This window comes from Oncorhynchus tshawytscha, linkage group LG22 (assembly GCF_018296145.1).
Source record: "Oncorhynchus tshawytscha isolate Ot180627B linkage group LG22, Otsh_v2.0, whole genome shotgun sequence".
In the NCBI taxonomy this organism is placed as follows: domain Eukaryota; kingdom Metazoa; phylum Chordata; class Actinopteri; order Salmoniformes; family Salmonidae; genus Oncorhynchus; species Oncorhynchus tshawytscha.
The window spans coordinates 8027056-8045287 of NC_056450.1; the positions used below are offsets into that span (position 1 = coordinate 8027056).

General features: G+C 43.5%; 1 protein-coding gene across 2 annotated transcripts; it reads left to right on the plus strand.

Annotated features, from left to right (window-relative positions):
* The first annotated feature begins 1085 nt into the window (after nt 1–1085).
* On the plus strand, nt 1086–17944 carry LOC112221678 (histone lysine demethylase PHF8). 2 transcript variants are annotated; one of them, XM_024383909.2, is made up of 21 exons: nt 1086–1415; nt 2212–2571; nt 3427–3512; nt 3861–3990; nt 4437–4597; nt 5060–5201; nt 5326–5512; nt 5826–5988; nt 7786–7873; nt 8096–8202; nt 8301–8392; nt 8588–8677; nt 9131–9406; nt 9626–9708; nt 9816–9991; nt 10426–10633; nt 11007–11350; nt 11749–11844; nt 12043–12152; nt 13441–13768; nt 17465–17944. In XM_024383909.2, exons 2-21 carry the CDS (start codon nt 2474–2476, stop codon nt 17551–17553), a joined length of 3054 nt encoding a protein of 1017 aa, XP_024239677.1. In that variant the 5' UTR covers nt 1086–1415; nt 2212–2473; the 3' UTR covers nt 17554–17944. The 2 variants fall into 2 exon arrangements, with proteins under 2 accessions (XP_024239677.1, XP_024239678.1); XM_024383910.2 differs by having other exon boundaries at nt 3870–3990.
* The last annotated feature ends 288 nt before the right edge of the window (nt 17945–18232 follow it).

Consider the following 18232-nt stretch of genomic DNA (forward strand, 5'->3'; position numbering starts at 1 on the left):
ATTACACAGGTGCACCTTGTGCTGGGGACAATAAAAGGCCACTCTAAAATGTGCAGTTTTGTCACAAAACACAATGCCACAGATGTCTCAAGTTTTGAAGTATCGTGCTGTTGCCATAGAATGGAATGTTAATTTCTCTACAATAAACTGCCTCTGTAGTTTTTGAGAATTTGGCAATACGTCCAACCGGCCTCACAACCGCAGACCACGTGTATGGTGTTGTGTGGGCGAGCGGTTTGCTGATGTCAAAGTTGTGAACAGTACCCCATGGTGGTATTGGGGTTATGGTATGGGCAGGCATAAGCTATGGATAACAAACACAACTGCATTTTATCAATGGCAATTTGAATGCACAGAGATAGCGTGACGAGATCCTGAGGCCATTGTTTTGCCATAAATCTGCAGCCATCACCTTATGTTTCAGCATGATAATTGCACTGCCCCATGTCGCAAGGGTCTTTACACAATTCCTGGAAGCTGAAAATGTCACAGTTCTTCCATACCCTGCATACTCACCAGACATGTCACCCACTGAGCATGTTTGGTATGCTCTGGATCGATGTGTATGACAGCTTGTTCCAGTTCCTGCCAATATCCAGCAACTTTGCACAGTCATTGAAGAGAGTGGGAAAACATTCCACAGGCCACAATCAACAGTCTGATCAACTCAATGCGAAAGAGATGTGTTGCGCTGCATGAGGCAAATGGTGGTCACACCAGATACAGACTGGTTTTCTGATCCACACCCCTACTTTTTTTTAAGGTATCTGTGACCAACATATGCATATCTGTATTCCCAGTCATGTGAAATCCATAGATTTGGGCTTAATGAATTTCTTTCAATTGACTGATTTCCTTATATGAACTGTTAACTCTAAAATCTTTGAAATTGTTGCATGTTGCACTCATATTTTTGTTCAGTATAATTACAGGCCCAGGTTGTTATTGCAGTTATTACAGTGCAATAGCTGGTTATTACACTAATTACTCAACTGTAATGCAAATATTGTTTCATTTTGTGTGTAGGCCTACATTTGAAGTATTCATGTGCCGCCGCTATTGTAGTTCTTCACTAGCGCAACTTTATTGTTCCTTCAACTACAGACAGTTTATGCGAGTGCTTTGAAATGGCGTTGCTCCATCACAAATGTCTGTATTTCTGAGTTGTTTATAGTAACAGTGCTCATGTAGTGGTCTTTTAATCTTTTCAAACCCTGCAATATACATTTTGTGACTTAACCGACACACCCGGGTATCATTTGTGGGGGGAAAAGACAATGCAGTAAGGGCTGTTTTTGAATACTTTGCGCTGCATAATAAGGCCTCATCGATCCTCAGCCTTTCGTAAGGATTTCAACCGATTTCGAATGCTTGGCCGGTGGCCCCTCTGCAGCAATCAGACAGTTTAAATCCCGGTAAGAAATTATTTCGGACCGATTTTCTGAACGTACAACTTACTTATAAGTAATTCAATACTATTTTCACGATAAACTAATATAAAATGCAATATATTTAGCTAAATATAGACTTATCCGCTGTTTAGCTAACGTTACCAGCTAACTTAAGTTGCTAAGCTTAGCCAATGGTGGCTAGCATGTCGCGCTAACAACTAAGTTACTGTAGCGAATAAACAGCTGGCTATGTGTGGTCTTGAATTGCAACTAACGAAAAGATAGCGTTGAACCAATACACATTATTACCAGCTTGCTATGAATCGGTAACGTTCAATTACCTGCGCTTTTCGTTTGTTAGCTAGTTACGTTAGCATAGTCTAGGTACTTGCGAAAAGCCATTGTTAGCCAGGCTGCAGTGTTTACAAATCTAGCTACTATAGTTAGCTAGCTAAGCTGCTAACTGGCTAATGTTACTTTCCCTCCCCTAGTACTAGCTAATTAGCCAGTTATTTGTCTGAATTCCAATTCATATGCGAGAGCTGTCAGACATTTTGCAAGGCCTTACCCCTCCCCATAAATTTATTAGCCAGTTTAGAAGTGTTATTATTAGCTAGCTAACTTTTGTATTGCCAAATCGTGGGCTAGCTTACTATTCAGACCCACTGCTAGCGAGCCAAGTATAGCAACTTACAGTGAGAACCTTCGGTCAGTAAAACGACTTAGAGGAGCTTATCTTTCTTATCCTCAAATGAACACCCACATCCCTGCAGACTTTTTGACAGATATGTTTGTGCTCTCTTCTTTCCCATTTCAACAGGTGCCTAATCATGGCGAATACAATGCACCATGTGTGACAGAAAGCAGTGGGCTAGGCACCTATTCCAAGTGAAGTGACACACCACAGTTAACCTGTTACTGGCACTGCCCTGTGCTGCTTCAGTACAAACGCCATTTGAACTATATATTTTTTTTCAGAGGTCAATGCAACCATAAACTAATTCTAATTGCAAACTAGTGTCGTGCTGCCATATTCACAGAGTAGATTTAAGCCTAACTGTCAGTCAGTTTACACTCCCAGTATGGCGTCTGTTCCAGTGTACTGCCTGTGTCGCCTGCCCTACGATGTCACACGCTTTATGATCGAGTGTGACATATGTCAAGACTGGTTCCATGGAAGGTAAGTTATATTTCAGTTTCATTGAGCATTACTACACTGAACAAAAATATAAACACAGCATGTTAAGTGTTGGTCCAATGTTTCATGAGATGCAGTAAAATATCCCAGAAATGTACCATATGCACAAAAGGCTTATTTCTCAAAAATGTTTTTCCACAAATTTGTTTACATCTCTGTTAGTGAGCATTTCTCCTTCAAAATAGTCCATCCACCTAACAGGTGTGGCATATCAAGAAGGTAATTAAACAGCATGATCATTACACAGGTGAACCTAGTGCTGGGGACAATAAAAGGCCACTCTAAAATGTGCAGTTTTGTCACACAACGCTACAGATGTCTCAAATTATGAGGGAGCGTGCAATTGGCAAGGAGACTGCAAGAATGTCCACCAGAGCTTTTGCCAGAGAATTGAATGTTTTAGAGAATTTGGCAGTATGTCCAACCGGCCTCACAACCGCAGAACACGTGTATGGCGTTGTGTGGGCAAGCAGTTTGCTGATGTCAACGTTGTGAACAGAGTGCCCCATGGTGGCGGTGGGGTTATGGTATGGGCAGGCATAAGCTACAGACACAATTGCATTTTATCGATGGCAATTTGAATGCATAAAAGTACCATTACGAGATGGTACTTTTAAGTTATCTGTGACCAACAGATGCATATCAGTATTCCCAGTCATGTGAAATCCATAGATTAGGGCCTAATAAATGTATTTCAATTGCCTGATTTCCTCATATGAACTGTAACTCAGTAAAATCAATGAAATTGGTGCATGTTGTGTTTATATTTTTGTTCATTATAATTGCTGACTGTATACAGTAGGCTATGAGTACATTTTTGTTTGTTTGTTTGTCTAGTTGTGTTGGAGTGGAGGAAGACAAAGCAGCAGAGATTGACCTGTACCACTGTCCCAACTGTCAGGTCACCCATGGGCCCTCTGTCAGTAAGTCCCTCTCAGTCTCTTTGAATTTGCTTCCCAGGCTATATTTTTATATTTCACCCATATTTCAAACCTGTTTGAATCTGTAACATCAGGTGTGCTAGTTCTGAATACATTCTGAATGGTTAGGGGTACTCTAGGACAGGATTAGGGAACCCGGCTCTATAGAAATACACATGCCAATACACATAACAATTCCTCACTTCTGTCAGTTTCGTTACCTGGTCTGCCTTTAGTAATACTACTAGTAGTAATGTAGGCCTAGTAGTAATAGTACACTAGTAGTGTGGTTGTAATAGCACAAGTAGTAGTAGCGTGGTTGTAATGCAAGTCTGTTGTTGTCCCCTGTATGTTCCGCAGTGAGGAAGCGGCGTGGAGGTACCAAGCAGGCTGATGCTGGCGGAAGAGACACTTCTGGTCGACCGGTAAAGACAGGCAGCCCGCAGTTTGTCAGGGAGCTACGAAGCCGCACCTTCCCAAGGTAAACCTCCTATATTACATTATGTCTATACATGTTCATTCTCTTCCACACTGTCTTTTATCTAGCATGAACATTCACCTAAAATGACCGCCTCGCAGAGAAAGAACCCAACCCGACACTTATAATGTAAATTATTTCATGCATAGCGTTTTGCATGCGTCCATACAGTATAGCATCTCAAAACTATCTGAGTGATCGACAATATGGCTTTTGAATCTGCATTTTTTAAGTGTCAGATAATGTATCATTTCGAGTGGTACTTTAATCATTTTCTCTAACTTTACAGTTCTGACCTGGTTCTCATAGAAGTTGAATTTTGCATAATAATACCATATCTGCCATATTGAGTGTACGGTGAAATTGCAGCAGTCTGGGACGCTTTTCCCATTCGTTATTCTATTTCTCTGTATCCCTCACTATTTTCCAATCTCTCTGTGTATGTGCAGTGCTGATGAGGTATTGTTAAAGCCGTCGGGGGCCCAGCTGACAGTGGAGTTCCTGGAGGAGCGCTCATTCAGTGTTCCTGTCATGGTCCTCAGAAGGGACGGCCTGGGCATGAACCTGCCCCCGGGGAACTTCGGCGTCAACGACGTAGAGCACTACATCGGTAAACCTCTCCATCTTTAGCGGCAATTTTGGTTTCACGTGCAGTTATTTTAATATTTGCTTGTTTTCCCCACATCATTAACTAGAACACTGATTTATATGTTGTCATCTATGGTACCTTTACCTACCTTAGTTGAATGCACTGACTCTAAGTAAGTCTCCTTGGATAAGGGCATCTGCTCAATTCAATGATTAAAATTTCAATGTAAACCTGCAACTCTACATACAGTACAAGGCTCTGTCATACCTGCTCTTTAACTAGTCACGTCTCGACTTGACATACCATTACCATAAGAGATGTAACCTAGTGTAGGTTACCAGAGGAAACTACGGTCTTATCTCACACAACAAGACCTCTGTGAAGTTGAGATGTTATATATGATCACGGTGCAGGAATAAAGCACTCTGTGTGGGGAGCGGCAAGACGTGTTTTGTTTGTTGATTGATTGCGTGTTGTCTATAGGTCCGGACAGGGAGATTGATGTGATTGACGTGTCTCGCCAAGCTGACCTGAAGATGCGCCTAGGGGACTTTGTGGAGTACTACAACAGCCCCAACAGAGACCGAGTCCTCAACGTCATCAGCCTAGAGTTCTCTGAGACCAGGTACACCACACTGCTTGTTATTGTGTCAATGCACTCATTGGTTGGTATTGCTCTCTAGGGGTCTTCCTTGTCATCAGTACGTAATTTGGTTGAACAAAAGTCAAATGTCAATTTTCTGTCACAGGCTGTCAAATTTGGTGGAGACTCCGAAGATAGTGAGGAAGCTGTCGTGGGTGGAGAACCTGTGGCCTGAGGAGTCCGTGTTTGAGCGGCCCAACGTCCAGAAATACTGCCTCATGGGGGTCAAGGACAGCTACACAGACTTCCACATCGACTTCGGAGGTACCTCTGTCTGGTACCATGTACTACGGGTAAGAAGAGGGCAGTTATTGGGACATTTTATGGGCCAGATTGTGTAAAGGGACTGTTGGAACTAGGCATTCTTCCTGCTGTGCTGACATGCATAATTGGAGCGTTATATACTAGGAGACTTAAGAGCGATATAACATTTGAATGTATGATGTCCATGCCTGACTTTACCTTGTTCATCATTATAATGCTGTGTCTGCCTGACGGATGAAAATTCTCTCCTTTTAACTTTCCACTTTCACGTTGATGTGGAAACGGAAAGGTTGATTAATGAGCGCTGTCACTGTTAGATAAATGTCTACGTGTGTCTCTCAGGGTGAGAAGATCTTCTACCTGATCTCCCCCACGCCAGCAAACCTTGCCTTGTTTGAGCGCTGGAGCTCCTCGTCCAATCAGAACGAGATGTTCTTCGGGGACCAGGTGGACATGTGCTACAAGTGCTCTGTCAAACAGGGGAACACGCTCTTCATCCCAACAGGTATTCACCCTCTTCATTTACCCAGGTATTCAACAAAGTGGGGTCAGATGTTATGGTTGGTCTTCTGAAACAGGGACTAGTGCTGTGACAGGCCTGTTATTGCTTCTGGTGATGGGTTTTATATACAGTGCATTCCTGGTGGAGCTTGTCAGAACTCCGTATATTATGTGCCAGTTCATATACACTACCAGTCAAAAGGTTGGACACACCTACTCATTCAAGAGTTTCTTAATTTTTACTATTTTTTACATTGTAGAATAATAGTGAAGGCATCAAAACTATGAAATATCACATATGGAATCATGTAGTAACCAAAATACTTTTAAACAAATAAAAATATATTTTATATTTGAGATTCTTCAAAGTAGCCACCCTTTGCCTTAATGACAGCTTTGCACACTCTTGGCATTCTCTCAACCAGCTAAATGGGGTACTCACTCACCTGTTGATTGTGCCTTTATTAAGTTGACTGTGCCTTTAAACAGCATGGAAAATTCCAGAAAATTATATCATGGCTTTAGAAGCTTCTGGTAGGCTAATTGACATTATTTGAATCAATTGGAGGTGTACCTGTGGATTTCAAGGCCTACCTTTAAACTCAGTGCCTCTTTGCTTGACATCATGGGAAAAGACCTAAGATTTTTTTTTTGTCGACCTCCACCAGTCTGATTCATCCTTGGGAGCAATTTCCAAACTCCTGACGGTACCACGTTCATCTGTACAAACAATAGTACGCAAGTATAAACACCATGGGGCCACGCAGCCGTCATACCGCTCAGGAAGGAGATGCGTTCTGTCTCATAGAGATGATTGTACTTTGGTGCGAAAAGTGCAAATCAATCTCAGAACAACAGCAAAGGATCTTGTAAAGATGCTGGAGGAAACGGGTACAAAGGTATCTATATCCACAGGAAAACGAGTCCTATATCGACATAAACCTGAAAGGCCGCTCATCAAGGAAGAAGCCACTGCTCCAAAACCGCCATAAAATGTCAGACTACGGTTTGCAACTGCACAGAGAAATGTCCTCTGGTCTGATGAAACAAAAATATAACTGTTTGGCCATAATGACCATCGTTATGTTTGGAGGAAAAGGGGGGCTTGCAAGCCGAAGAACACCATCCCAACCGTGAAGCATGGGGGTGGCAGAATCATGTTGTGGGGGTGCTTTGCTGCAGGAAGGACTGGTGCACTTAAAAAAATAGATGGCATCATGAGGAAAGAAAAAGTATGTGGATATGTTGAAGCAACATCTCAAGACATCAGTCAGGAAGTTAAAGCTTGGTTGCAAATGGGTCTTCCAAATGGACAATGACCCCAAGCATCCTTCCAAAGTTGTGGCAAAATGGCTTAAGGACAACAAAGTCACATTTTTGGAGTGGCCATCACAAAGCCCTGACCTCAATCCTATAGAAAATTTGTGGGCAGAACTGAAAAAGCGTGTGCAAGCAAGGAGGCCTACAAACCTGACTGAGGTTTCAGGTAGCTTGTGGAAGGCTACCTAAAACGTTTGACCCAAGTTAAACAATTTAAAGGCAATGCTACCAAATACAAATTAAGTGTATGTAAACTTCTGACCGACTGGGAATGTGATGAAAGAAATAAAAACGGAAATAAATAATTCTCTCTAGTATTATTCTGACATTTCACATTCTTAAAATAAAGTGGTGATCCTAACTGACCTAAGACAGGGATTTTTTACTATGATTAAATGTCAGGAATTGTGAAAAACTGAGTTTAAATGTATTTGGCTAAGGTGTATGTTTTTTTTAATGTACTTGTGTGTCTCTCTCTCAGGATGGATCCATGCTGTACTGACTCCTGTGGACTGTGTGGCTTTCGGAGGGAATTTCCTACACAGTCTCAACATTGACATGCAGCTCCGGTAAGTCCCTTAACTCCTGCCTCCTACTAAAACGTGAGTCGCATCACTTGCGGTACTCAGTTTATCTGAACTGATCATAGCAACATTTCTCTACCATTCATAACTACAATGCCATTTTGAAAATGGCTCACTCAATACATTTCCAATACCATTGTACTATACATTCGAATTACCAAATGTTTATAATCATTTACCCTGTGTTCTGTCTTCTTTCCCCATCAGAGCGTATGAAATAGAGAAGAGGTTGAGTACAGCCGACCTGTTCAGTTTCCCAAACTTTGAGACTGTGTGCTGGTATGTTGGCAAGCACCTGCTTGACACATTCAGAGGTGAGGTGCTTCATCATAAACATGCTTTTCTGCTCTCTAAGGATCTGCATTTCTTTGGGCAATGTATGTCAAGAACCTTGATAACGTCTATGTTGCAGGTCTGAGAGAGAACCGCAGACATCCTGCTACCTACCTGGTCCACGGAGCCAAGGCCCTCAACAACGCTTTCCGCACCTGGACACGCAAAGAGGTAGCTCTTTACTGTAGGCCCCCTTATGTATGCATTCATCAAGCCTTTATAGCAGCCACTGAAGACTTTATAACATCTGTCATAGTCCGTCGTTAACATTATGCGCAATGGCACAAGATATCAGGAAGCTAGTTGTAGTGGGCGCTATAGTTCTTTGTGTCTTATGGTGACGTTATGTTTTTGTCCTCCCACCAGTCGCTGACTGACCACGAGGTGGAGATTCCAGAGACCATTAAGACCCAGCAACTGGTCAAGGACCTGGCCAAGGAGATACGACTGGTGGAGGTAAGCTGGCCTGGGGAGGTGGAGACACTGACAAATATTTTTTTACTTTTTTTATTGATTATATTTATTTAACTAGGCAAGTCCGTTAAGAACAAATTCTTATTTACAATGACGGCCAAACCCTAACCACGCTGGGCCAATTGTCGGCCGCCCTATGGAACTCCCAATCACGGCCGGGTGTGATTCAGCCTGGATTCAAACCAGGGACTGTAGTGACGCCTCTTGCACTGAGATGCAGTGCTTTAGACTGCTGCACCACTCAGGAGCCCAAAAAAGTACACTGAGGCAAACTGAGCCAAGCTACTAGACTGGCCTAGTTGTTCATCTACCATCATATCTGAGCCTGTACAGTTCAGGTCACCACTATAGTGAGTCCCTATCAGGCATATGAGTGTGTATGAATTAATTTCAGTCTGGCTTAGTGAGAGTACTCTGTCCTCTCTGCCACTCCAGGACATCTTCCAGCAAGGCCGCCCTGCGGCTCCTTTCACCTCTACACAGGGCTTCCCCTCGCCCCTCCCCAAAGCCTCCCCTCTAGCCATCTCCCAGAGCCCTGGCCGCCCCCCGGGGAAGAAGAGAGGCCCCAAACCCAAGGATGTGTCCCCCAGTCCCAAAAAGAAGGGCCAAAAGGGCTTAATGAAAGAGGCAGGAGAGCTGGATCTCCTGGAGATCCACACCAAACACACACTGAAGAAATGCCAATCTGGTAACAAGAAAAACAAGAACAAGGTACGTCTGTTCAATTGGTGAATGATGTGCCTTGTCCTTGTCGAATACATTTAATAAATGAAATGCACATTTAAATAGTCCTTTTACCTAAAAAGAAAATCCCTCTGGGACAAATAAAGTTGAAAGTTCTAGTTTTATTCAGCTCTGAACCTGAGTACAGTGTTTGTTTGCATGGATTCGTGATGCTAATGGGTGCTTGTGATTTCTCTCCATCTCCAGTTTGAGCTACCCTTGGAGGAGTTCCAGGGGAAAATGAGCAAGAGCAAACTGAAGCTGGTGCTGACCAACGGCAAAATACAGGGGTAAGACTGGGATGTCAGGCGACCTCTTTATCTCTTATCACGTTCTGTTTGCATTTGACATTGTGTCATCGACATGTTCATAGAAGTTTCTTTCTTTCTGACCACAGCAAGAAGGGTGGTCGTTCGGGCGGCAGTAACAGTGCCGGCCGTGCCCCTCACTTCCAGCACCATGCTATGGGAGTGTCTGCACTGTCAGACTTTGAGTCAGAGGACGAGCTACAGATTGACGAGACACCACCTCCACGACGCAAGGCTGGGGGATCCAGCAAGAAGAAACTTAGTGGTAAGTTTACATGATATAGTACAAATGGAAATATACTTTGAGAGCACTTCTTTCGGGATAGCATTACTAATCAATAAACAACGTTTTCTGATCTTGTTGGGGCATTCGGTTCAGCCTTCCGAGCCTTGAGGCTAAATTGATATGAAAGCAATAAAAAACACTTTTTAGGCATCCTTTGGGATAGAGTGGCGTAATCTACCAGTCAGTTTTATCATTGGTGTCTGGGGCAGGTTTGGTCCGATGGTGGAGCAAGGAACAAACTATAAACCTGTGTATGTATGCCTGGACCGTTTTCCATCAGGAGCACACGTTGTAACAACCTTTTGCTAAGGAAAACATACAAATGTAGCATTTCTATTAGTTCCTCCCCATTTCACACAGTTTCAAATGGTATTCTTCCATGCATACACTGAACAAGATCCTGTTTGCGTCAGGTCTTCCTAGGAAGCTGCCGAGGGCCAAGCCATGCTCTGACCCCCATCGCATCAGAGAACCAGGAGAGGTGGACTTTGACATCGAGGAGGACTACACCACAGATGAGGAGGAGACCATGACTGTCCATGGCGTGAAGGGTGGAGCAGGAGGAATCCTGGACCTGCTGAAAGCCAGCAAACAGGTGGCAGGGCTGGACTCTGCACTCAGGTAGGGCCTGACTGACACTTCTGGACATTTCAGAAACCTTAATCATATTGTTTTATTCTCAATACCAGCCCTCTGCAACTTGTGTTCAGATATTCTGAGCAGTCAGACTACCACGTATTGTCTTATCTATTTGAACTCAAGTCAATCATTTGAAAAATGTATTTGCATTCTGCCTTGGCATCAGATTGCCAAAGGAAAAATGTATCCAAAATGGGAGCCAATGAAGTTGGGAGAATGAATGTTTCTCTCACTGCCTTCATAAACAGAACAGGTTAACTTGCGTAATATACATTTTTGCAACATACGTCCTCTACATTTTAGTGCTGTTTGTGTGGTGATCATTCATCTCTTGTCCTCCCTCTCCACCCTCCAGTGAGGAAGCCCCAGCCTCTCCCAGCACGCGAGATGCCATCCAGGGCATGCTCTCCATGGCCAACCCTCCATCCTCTTCCTCCTCCTCCTCTTCCTCCTCTTCCTCCCCTCGGTCTGTCTCCGGAGGGCTTTCTGAGGGCCTGGGCATGGTCAAAGAGAAAGGAGGGCGGGCCGTGTGGGTGACAGGAGCCAATAAGAGCAGAGGGGGAGGAGCCTCCAAAGAGAAGACAACGTTCCAACGCCCTGGGAAGCGGCCTGTCAAGCGGCCGGCCCGTCACCTTAGCGACGAGGACAGCCCAGACGAGCAGGAAACTCTGGGCACCTGTTTTAAAGACGCCGAGTATGGTGAGTCAGAGGAAGAATCTCAATTGAGATTCTCCCATAGGCTGTGTGCATCCCAAATGGCACCCTATTCCGTGTATAGTGCACTACTTCTGACCAGGTGAGTCATGGGAGGAAGGAGCACAAGAACATACCCCTGGCCTGGCTACTGCTCAGAGACTACTCCCCTTGCCCTCGCTGCATTAGTTTTGGAATGGTCTCAAATTTGCACCCTCCGCCAAACTGGTTCCCCAGGCGGGCTAAAACAAATCCACAAACATTGGGTTTAGCTCACCTGGGAACTAAGTCATGGTCGAATCAAGGCACTATGATGGATACTAAACTAAATGATCCAATGATGTCACTATCATTATCCTGCCTGACTGCTCAACCCTCCTGACCAACCCCTGTGTGTGTTTCAGTCTATCCCTCCTTAGAGTCTGATGAGGAGGACCACGCCAACAAGGCCAAGATGAAGAGGAAGAAAAACTGGGACGACACTCCTTGGAGCCCCAAAGGTACTCACTACTCAACCCATTTTCAAGTGTTAGACAGTGGACATGTTTTATGACCAAACCGACAGCGAAGGACATTTGTTGATACTTAGTTGAACATGTAATAACCATCTGTAGGCGGACTCTCCAAATAAAGACTCTCCAAATAAAGTGTTACATATCATTGATTAATCCCGCAAACATATTTTCTTATTCCCTCAGCCCGGGTAACCCCCACCCTGCCAAAACAGGAGCGCCCAGTGAGGGAGGGGGCCAGAGTGGCGTCTGTAGAGACTGGCCTTGCTGCAGCTGCTGCCAAACTGGCACAACAGGTGAGATGAGAGGAGGGGAAATACTTTTGGTCATGTAGTGTATGTGGACACCTTCTCGTCCAACATCTCATTCCAAAACGATGGGCATTAATATGGAGTTGGTCCCCCCCTTTGCTGCTATAACAGCCTCCACTCTTCTGGGAAGGCTTTCCACTAGATTTTGGAACTTTGCTGTGGGGACTTGCTTCCGTTCAGCCACGAGCATTAGTGAGGTCGGGCACTGATGTTGGGAGATGAGGCCTGGCTCACAGTCGGCGTTCCAATTTATCCCAAAGGTGTTCGATGGGGTTGAGGTCAGGGCTCTGTGCAGGCCAGTCAAGTTCTTCCACACCGATCTCGACATCACTCCAGAGAACGCATTTCCACCACTCCAGCCGACGCTTGGCATTGCGCATGATGATCTTAGGCTTGTGTGCGGCTGCTCGTCCATGGAAAGCCATTTCATGAAGCTCCGACTAACATTTATTGTGCTGATTTTGCTTCCAGAGGCAGTTTGGAACTGTAGTGAGTTTGGAACTCACTGTTTGGAACTGTAGTGAGCGTTGCAACCGAGGACAGACCACCACTTCGCGGCTGAGCAGTTGTTGCTCCTAGACATTTCCAATTCACAATAAAAGCACTTACAGTTGACCTTCGGCAGCTCTAGCAGGGCAGAAATTTGACAAACTGACTTGTTGGAAAGATGGCATCCTATAACGGTGCCACGTTTAAAGTCACTAAGCTCTTCAGTAAGGCCATTCTACTGTCAATGTTTGTCTATTGAGATTGCATGGCAGTGTGCTCGATTTTATACACCTATCAGCAACGGGTGTGGATTAAATAGCCAAATCCACAAATTTGAAGCGGTGTCCACATACTTTTGTATATTGTGCATGTTAGGGGACAGTTTGGGACAAGTTCATGTTCTGAAAAAGGTAGGGCAGGTAGCGGTAGTGCCCTTTACTAAATCTTACACCCATTCAAATACATTTTGAAGGCTCCTGAGTGGCGCAGCGGTCTAAGGCGCTACATCTCAGTGCTAGAGGCGTCACTAATGACCCTGGTTTGATTCCAGGCTGTATCACAACCGGCCATGATTGGGAGTCCCCATAGGGCAACGCACAATTGGCTCAGTGTAGGCCGTCATTGTAAATAAGAATTAGTTCTTAACTGACTTGCCTAGTTAAATAAAAAAATATTAAAAGATGAGACAATCACCAAAAGACAAATGAGAGCCAAATGTTGAGATGCTCTGAGGAGCTAGGGAATATGATTGAATGTCTAATATTTCTATTGTTTATTCATCCAGGAGATCCAGAAACCCACCAAGAGGAAGTACACCAAAAAGCCCCGCCCCGTTGCCCCACCACAGCCACCTCCCTCCCCCCCCCTAGCCCCGGAGCCTCCCACCCCTGACTTAAGCCCTGAGCAGAGGGTGGAGTGCTACTCTGCCAGCCTACTGGACCATGAGTACACGGCAGGCCCTGGGGGCCCCAGAGGGAGTGCGGCTATGGCTCCTGGGGTGTTCCTCACCTCCAGACGACCCTCCCTCTCCCCCCAGAACAGCAGCACTTACTCCCCCTCTACAGCCTCCCCCGCTGGGCTAGCTAGCCCCGGCAGCGCTGGAGCTGGTGGAGGTAAGTACATAAGTGCTTGGGGTAATTGTCTTGCTGGAAGATCCACTTTTGACCAAGTTGCTGCCTTCTGGCAGAGGCAACAAGGTTTTGGGCAAAATGTCATGTTACTGGGTAAAGTTTGACCTTATTTTCTGTAATAAGCATCCTTCTTTCAACGCCAAACCAACCACTGGTGTGCGTGGCCAAAGAGCTCAATACATTTCAGCCTAAAACCTGGTTGCCTCTGCCGGGAGGCTGAAACTTGGCCACAAAATCAACATTTCGCAATGGCTATCTGTCTCTGGACTTGAAACCAATTGAAAATGTGTGGTTTGAATTGAAGAGGGAAGTCCATAAGCACCAACAAAGGATATCAAGGATCTGGAAATATGCCTTAAAGATGAATGGTCTAAGATCCCTTCCAATTGGGGAGGCAGGTAGCCTAGTGGTTAGAGCATTGGACTAGTAACCGAAAGGTTGCAAGATCGAATCCCTGAGCTGGAAAGGTAAAAATCTGTCGTTCTGCACCTGAACAAGGCAGTTAACCTACTGTTCCTCGGCCGTCATTGAAAATAAGATTTTTTTCTTTACTGACTTGCCGAGTTAAATAAAATATGTTCTCCAATCTCATAAAATATTTTAGAAAAAGGCTCAGTACCGTTGTCCTCGCAAAGGGGATGGTGCTGAAGTATTGGAAATAGAGGTGGCAATAATTTGAATCTTTTTGAGAGAACATATTACTGGTTATAATCTCTTTCTCTGAGCAAGTATATAAGTATAATAATATACACTGAACAGAAAAACAACATGTAAAGACATTTTTCATCCACACAAAAATATAATTTTCCTCATTTTGTGCAGACATTTGTTTATATCCATGTTAGATTATCTTGGCAAAGGAGAAATGTTCACTATCTACTAGACAGGTGTGGCATATCAAGAAGGATGATCATTACACAGGTGCACCTTGTGCTGTGGACAATAAAGGCCAGTCTAAAATGTGCAGTTTTGTCACAACACAATGCCACAGATGTCTCAAGTTTTGGGAGTGCGTGCAAATGGCATGCTGACTGCAGGAATGTCCACTAGAGCTGTTTCCAGATAATTTAATGTTCATTTCTCTACCATAAGCCGCCTCCAACGTCATTTTTGAGAATTTGGCAGTACGTCCAACCAGTCTCATAGCCGCAGACCACATGTAACCACGCTAGCCCAGGACCTCCACATCTGGCTTCTTCATGTGCGGGATCGTCTGAGGCCAGCCACCTGGACAGCTGATGAAACTGCAGAACCAAAGAATTTCTGCACAAACTGTCAGAAACTGTCTCAGGGAAGCTCGGCTGCGTGCTCGTCGTCCTCACCAGGGTCTTGACCTGACTGCAGTGCGGCGTTGTAACCGACTTTAGTGGGCAAATGCTCACCTTCGATGGCCACTGACACGCTGGAGAAGTGTGCTCATCACAGATTAATCCCGATTTCAACTGTACAGACAGCGTGTATGGCATCATGTGGGTGAGTGGTTTGCTGATGTCAACATTATGAACAGAGGGCACTGTCAATGATTAGTAGAACAGAGATACCGTGACGAGATCCTGAGGCCCATTGTCATGCCATTCATCCACCGCCATCACCTCATGTTTCAGCATGATAATGCACAGTCCCATTTTGCAAGGATCTGAACACAATTCCTGGAAGCTGAAAATGTCCCAGTTATTCCATGCCCTGCATACTCACCATACATGTCACCCATTGAGCACGTTTGGGATGCTCTGGATCGACGTGTACGACAGCGTGTTCCAATTCCCGCCAATATCCAGCAACTTCGCACAGCGATTTGAAGAACAGTGGGACTACATTCCACAGGCCACAATCAAAAGCCTGATCAACTCTATGCGAAGGAGATGTCGCGCTGCATGAGGCAAATGGTCACACCAGATACTGACTGGTTTTCTGATCCATGCCCCTACTTTAAAAAAAGATCTCTGTGACCAACAGATGCATATCTGTATTCCCAGTCATGTGAAATCCATAGATGAATTTATTACAATTGCCAGATTTCCTTATATGAACTGTAACTGAGTAAAATCTTTGAAATTGTTGATTGCGTTTATTTTTGTTCAGTGTAATCTTCCATTTTTTTTCAATACACAATATAGTTCAGACATCAAGAAAATAAATTAACCAGTTTGAGGGGTCTAATGCACAGCTGACTGAATGACAATGCAGCAGCAGCACACAGAAATAGAACAGGCTTGCAACATCTAACCCTGGCAATTTGACTACTAATTCGTACACTCACAATGGCTGCCTGGTATTGTGATGCAATCATTTCCATGGTAATGTGAATGTTCATTCAAATGATGTTTAACTGATGTGCCCCATGCAATGGAATGTATTTTTTGTAATGTCAGTTGAATCAGCAAATTACAGCAGATTTTAGCACATATTTTACTTATGGGTACACTCTTAGTAGATGTGGTAAAGAGGTCAATCAAACTCGGCCAAAACAATGAAATTGCCATGGAAACACATGGGGGAAAGTGCCTTTGGGTAATGATCCCAACACTCCTCATTGCCCCCCAGCAAAATTAGTCTACTTTTAGGCTATTGTTTGTGTATTTCACATTATTTCGAAATATAATGCTTGTATGGATGTCAACCCCAACACATGTTCATGTCATTGTTACGATCAACTACATTACAGTTAAACATTATTTTGACCACCATCAACCATTTCTGTATGCTAGCTATGCTAACCATCTTATACAAACGTTAGTTAGCATTTAGTAGTCACTTCTACATGTTATATAGCAAATATATCCAAATTGGACTGAAGTAAGCACATTGTGTGCCTGTTACAGTACATAAAACATGAAGGTTTTGGCGAATATCCACTATGTTAGATCAGATTTGTTGAATGTTCTCCAATCTGGTAAATGGAACTTCTGCGTTCCAATGAATCCTTTACCACATCTATGGCTGCCAGTCCACCCATTATGCCATCATAGAATGAGGACGCCCGTTCTATTAATTATATTTCTATGGCGGCACATGGAGAAAATGTGCGCCCCCCGCCCAAACAGTTATTACGGTGACGGCGGTCATTTGGTTGACCAATTACCATCATCCAAAATTCCATGATCGCCACTGCCCTATTTTTTTTGCTCATCTTAATAAAGAATAAAGGGTGCCAATCGTTTAGGTCAAGGCTGTAGAAACACACGGGTAACTTCACAGCACATAGACATGAGTTCAGGGGTTAAAGTTCTTTCTCCGTCACTGGCGGATTTCTTTCATATGGATTCATTTTTTTCATTATTTTAATAATAAATGTTTTTATCCAATTGAAAAGGACTGTAATTGGTAAAACGTGCAGTTTACATTGCACATGATCCTTTCCCTAAAAGCATGATGATCATTCATTTTTTTCTTTTTTAACATGAAAGTATAAGTTAACTTTCCCACAGAAAATCAATCTGAGATCGACTTAAGTTTCAGTCATGGGATTTTTTGTTGTTGCTGTAACCCCTGTGAGTTGTGTTCATTAGGGCACACAACAGAAAATATTTCAGAGCGGAATATGAAAATGACATGTCCAGATAATGCCTCCCTGTTTGTCTGTTTTCCTCCATTTGGTGTCTAATGAACAGGATTCACAAATGTGACAAACTGTTTTCTTACCCATTGCTTTATTCCTTCTTTCTACCTCCATCTCAGGGAAACGTCCAAAGAAAGGACTTGCAACAGCAAAACAGAGACTAGGAAAGATTCTGAAAATACACCGCAATGGGAAGCTTCTCCTGTGAGAGGTGCTTCGGGAGATATGGATGGATGGAGGACAGATGGATGTAAATTAAAGAGGACCTGAAAGACATGACTGCTTTAAGAGAAACTGTTTATATTTTTTAATCTATAATTCAATTTTTTTTCATCTGGTATCTTCACCTGCACCTGTCATTCACTCATGTTCTCACTCTATACCACTTTCCAGTCCTTAATAATTCAGAATTGATTGAATCTATATAGCTGTTTTGTAGCGCTGAAATAGTCAGCATTCTACTTTGGTACTCTGCTTTCACATTTGGTATTATTTATACTTTGATATGAAAAAATATATATACACACACACTACCGTTCAAAAGTTTGGAGTCACTTAGAAATGTCCCTGTTTTTGAAAGAAAAGCATATTTTTTTTGTCCATTAAAATAACAACAAATTAATCAGAAATACAGTGTAGACATTGTTAATGTTGTAAATGACTATTGTTGCTGGAAATGACTGATTTAAAAAAATATATATACATAGCCATTATCAGCAACCATCACTGCTTTGTTCCAATGGCACATTGTGTTGGCTAATCCAAGTTTAAAGGCCTAATTGATCATTAGAAAACCCTTTTGCAATTATGTTAGCACAGATAAAAAAAATTCTGATTAAAGATGCAATACAACTGGCCTTCTTCAGACTAGTTGAGATCAGTAGTTT

Coding starts and splice junctions, on each gene's coding strand:
- LOC112221678 (XM_024383909.2), top strand. CDS start 2,474: ATGGCGTCTGTTCCAGTGTACTGCCTGTGTCGCCTGCCCTACGATGTC. Junction 11,351..11,748: donor TTTTAAAGACGCCGAGTATG/GTGAGTCAGAGG, acceptor TGTGTGTTTCAG/TCTATCCCTCCTTAGAGTCT. Junction 11,845..12,042: donor CACTCCTTGGAGCCCCAAAG/GTACTCACTACT, acceptor TTATTCCCTCAG/CCCGGGTAACCCCCACCCTG.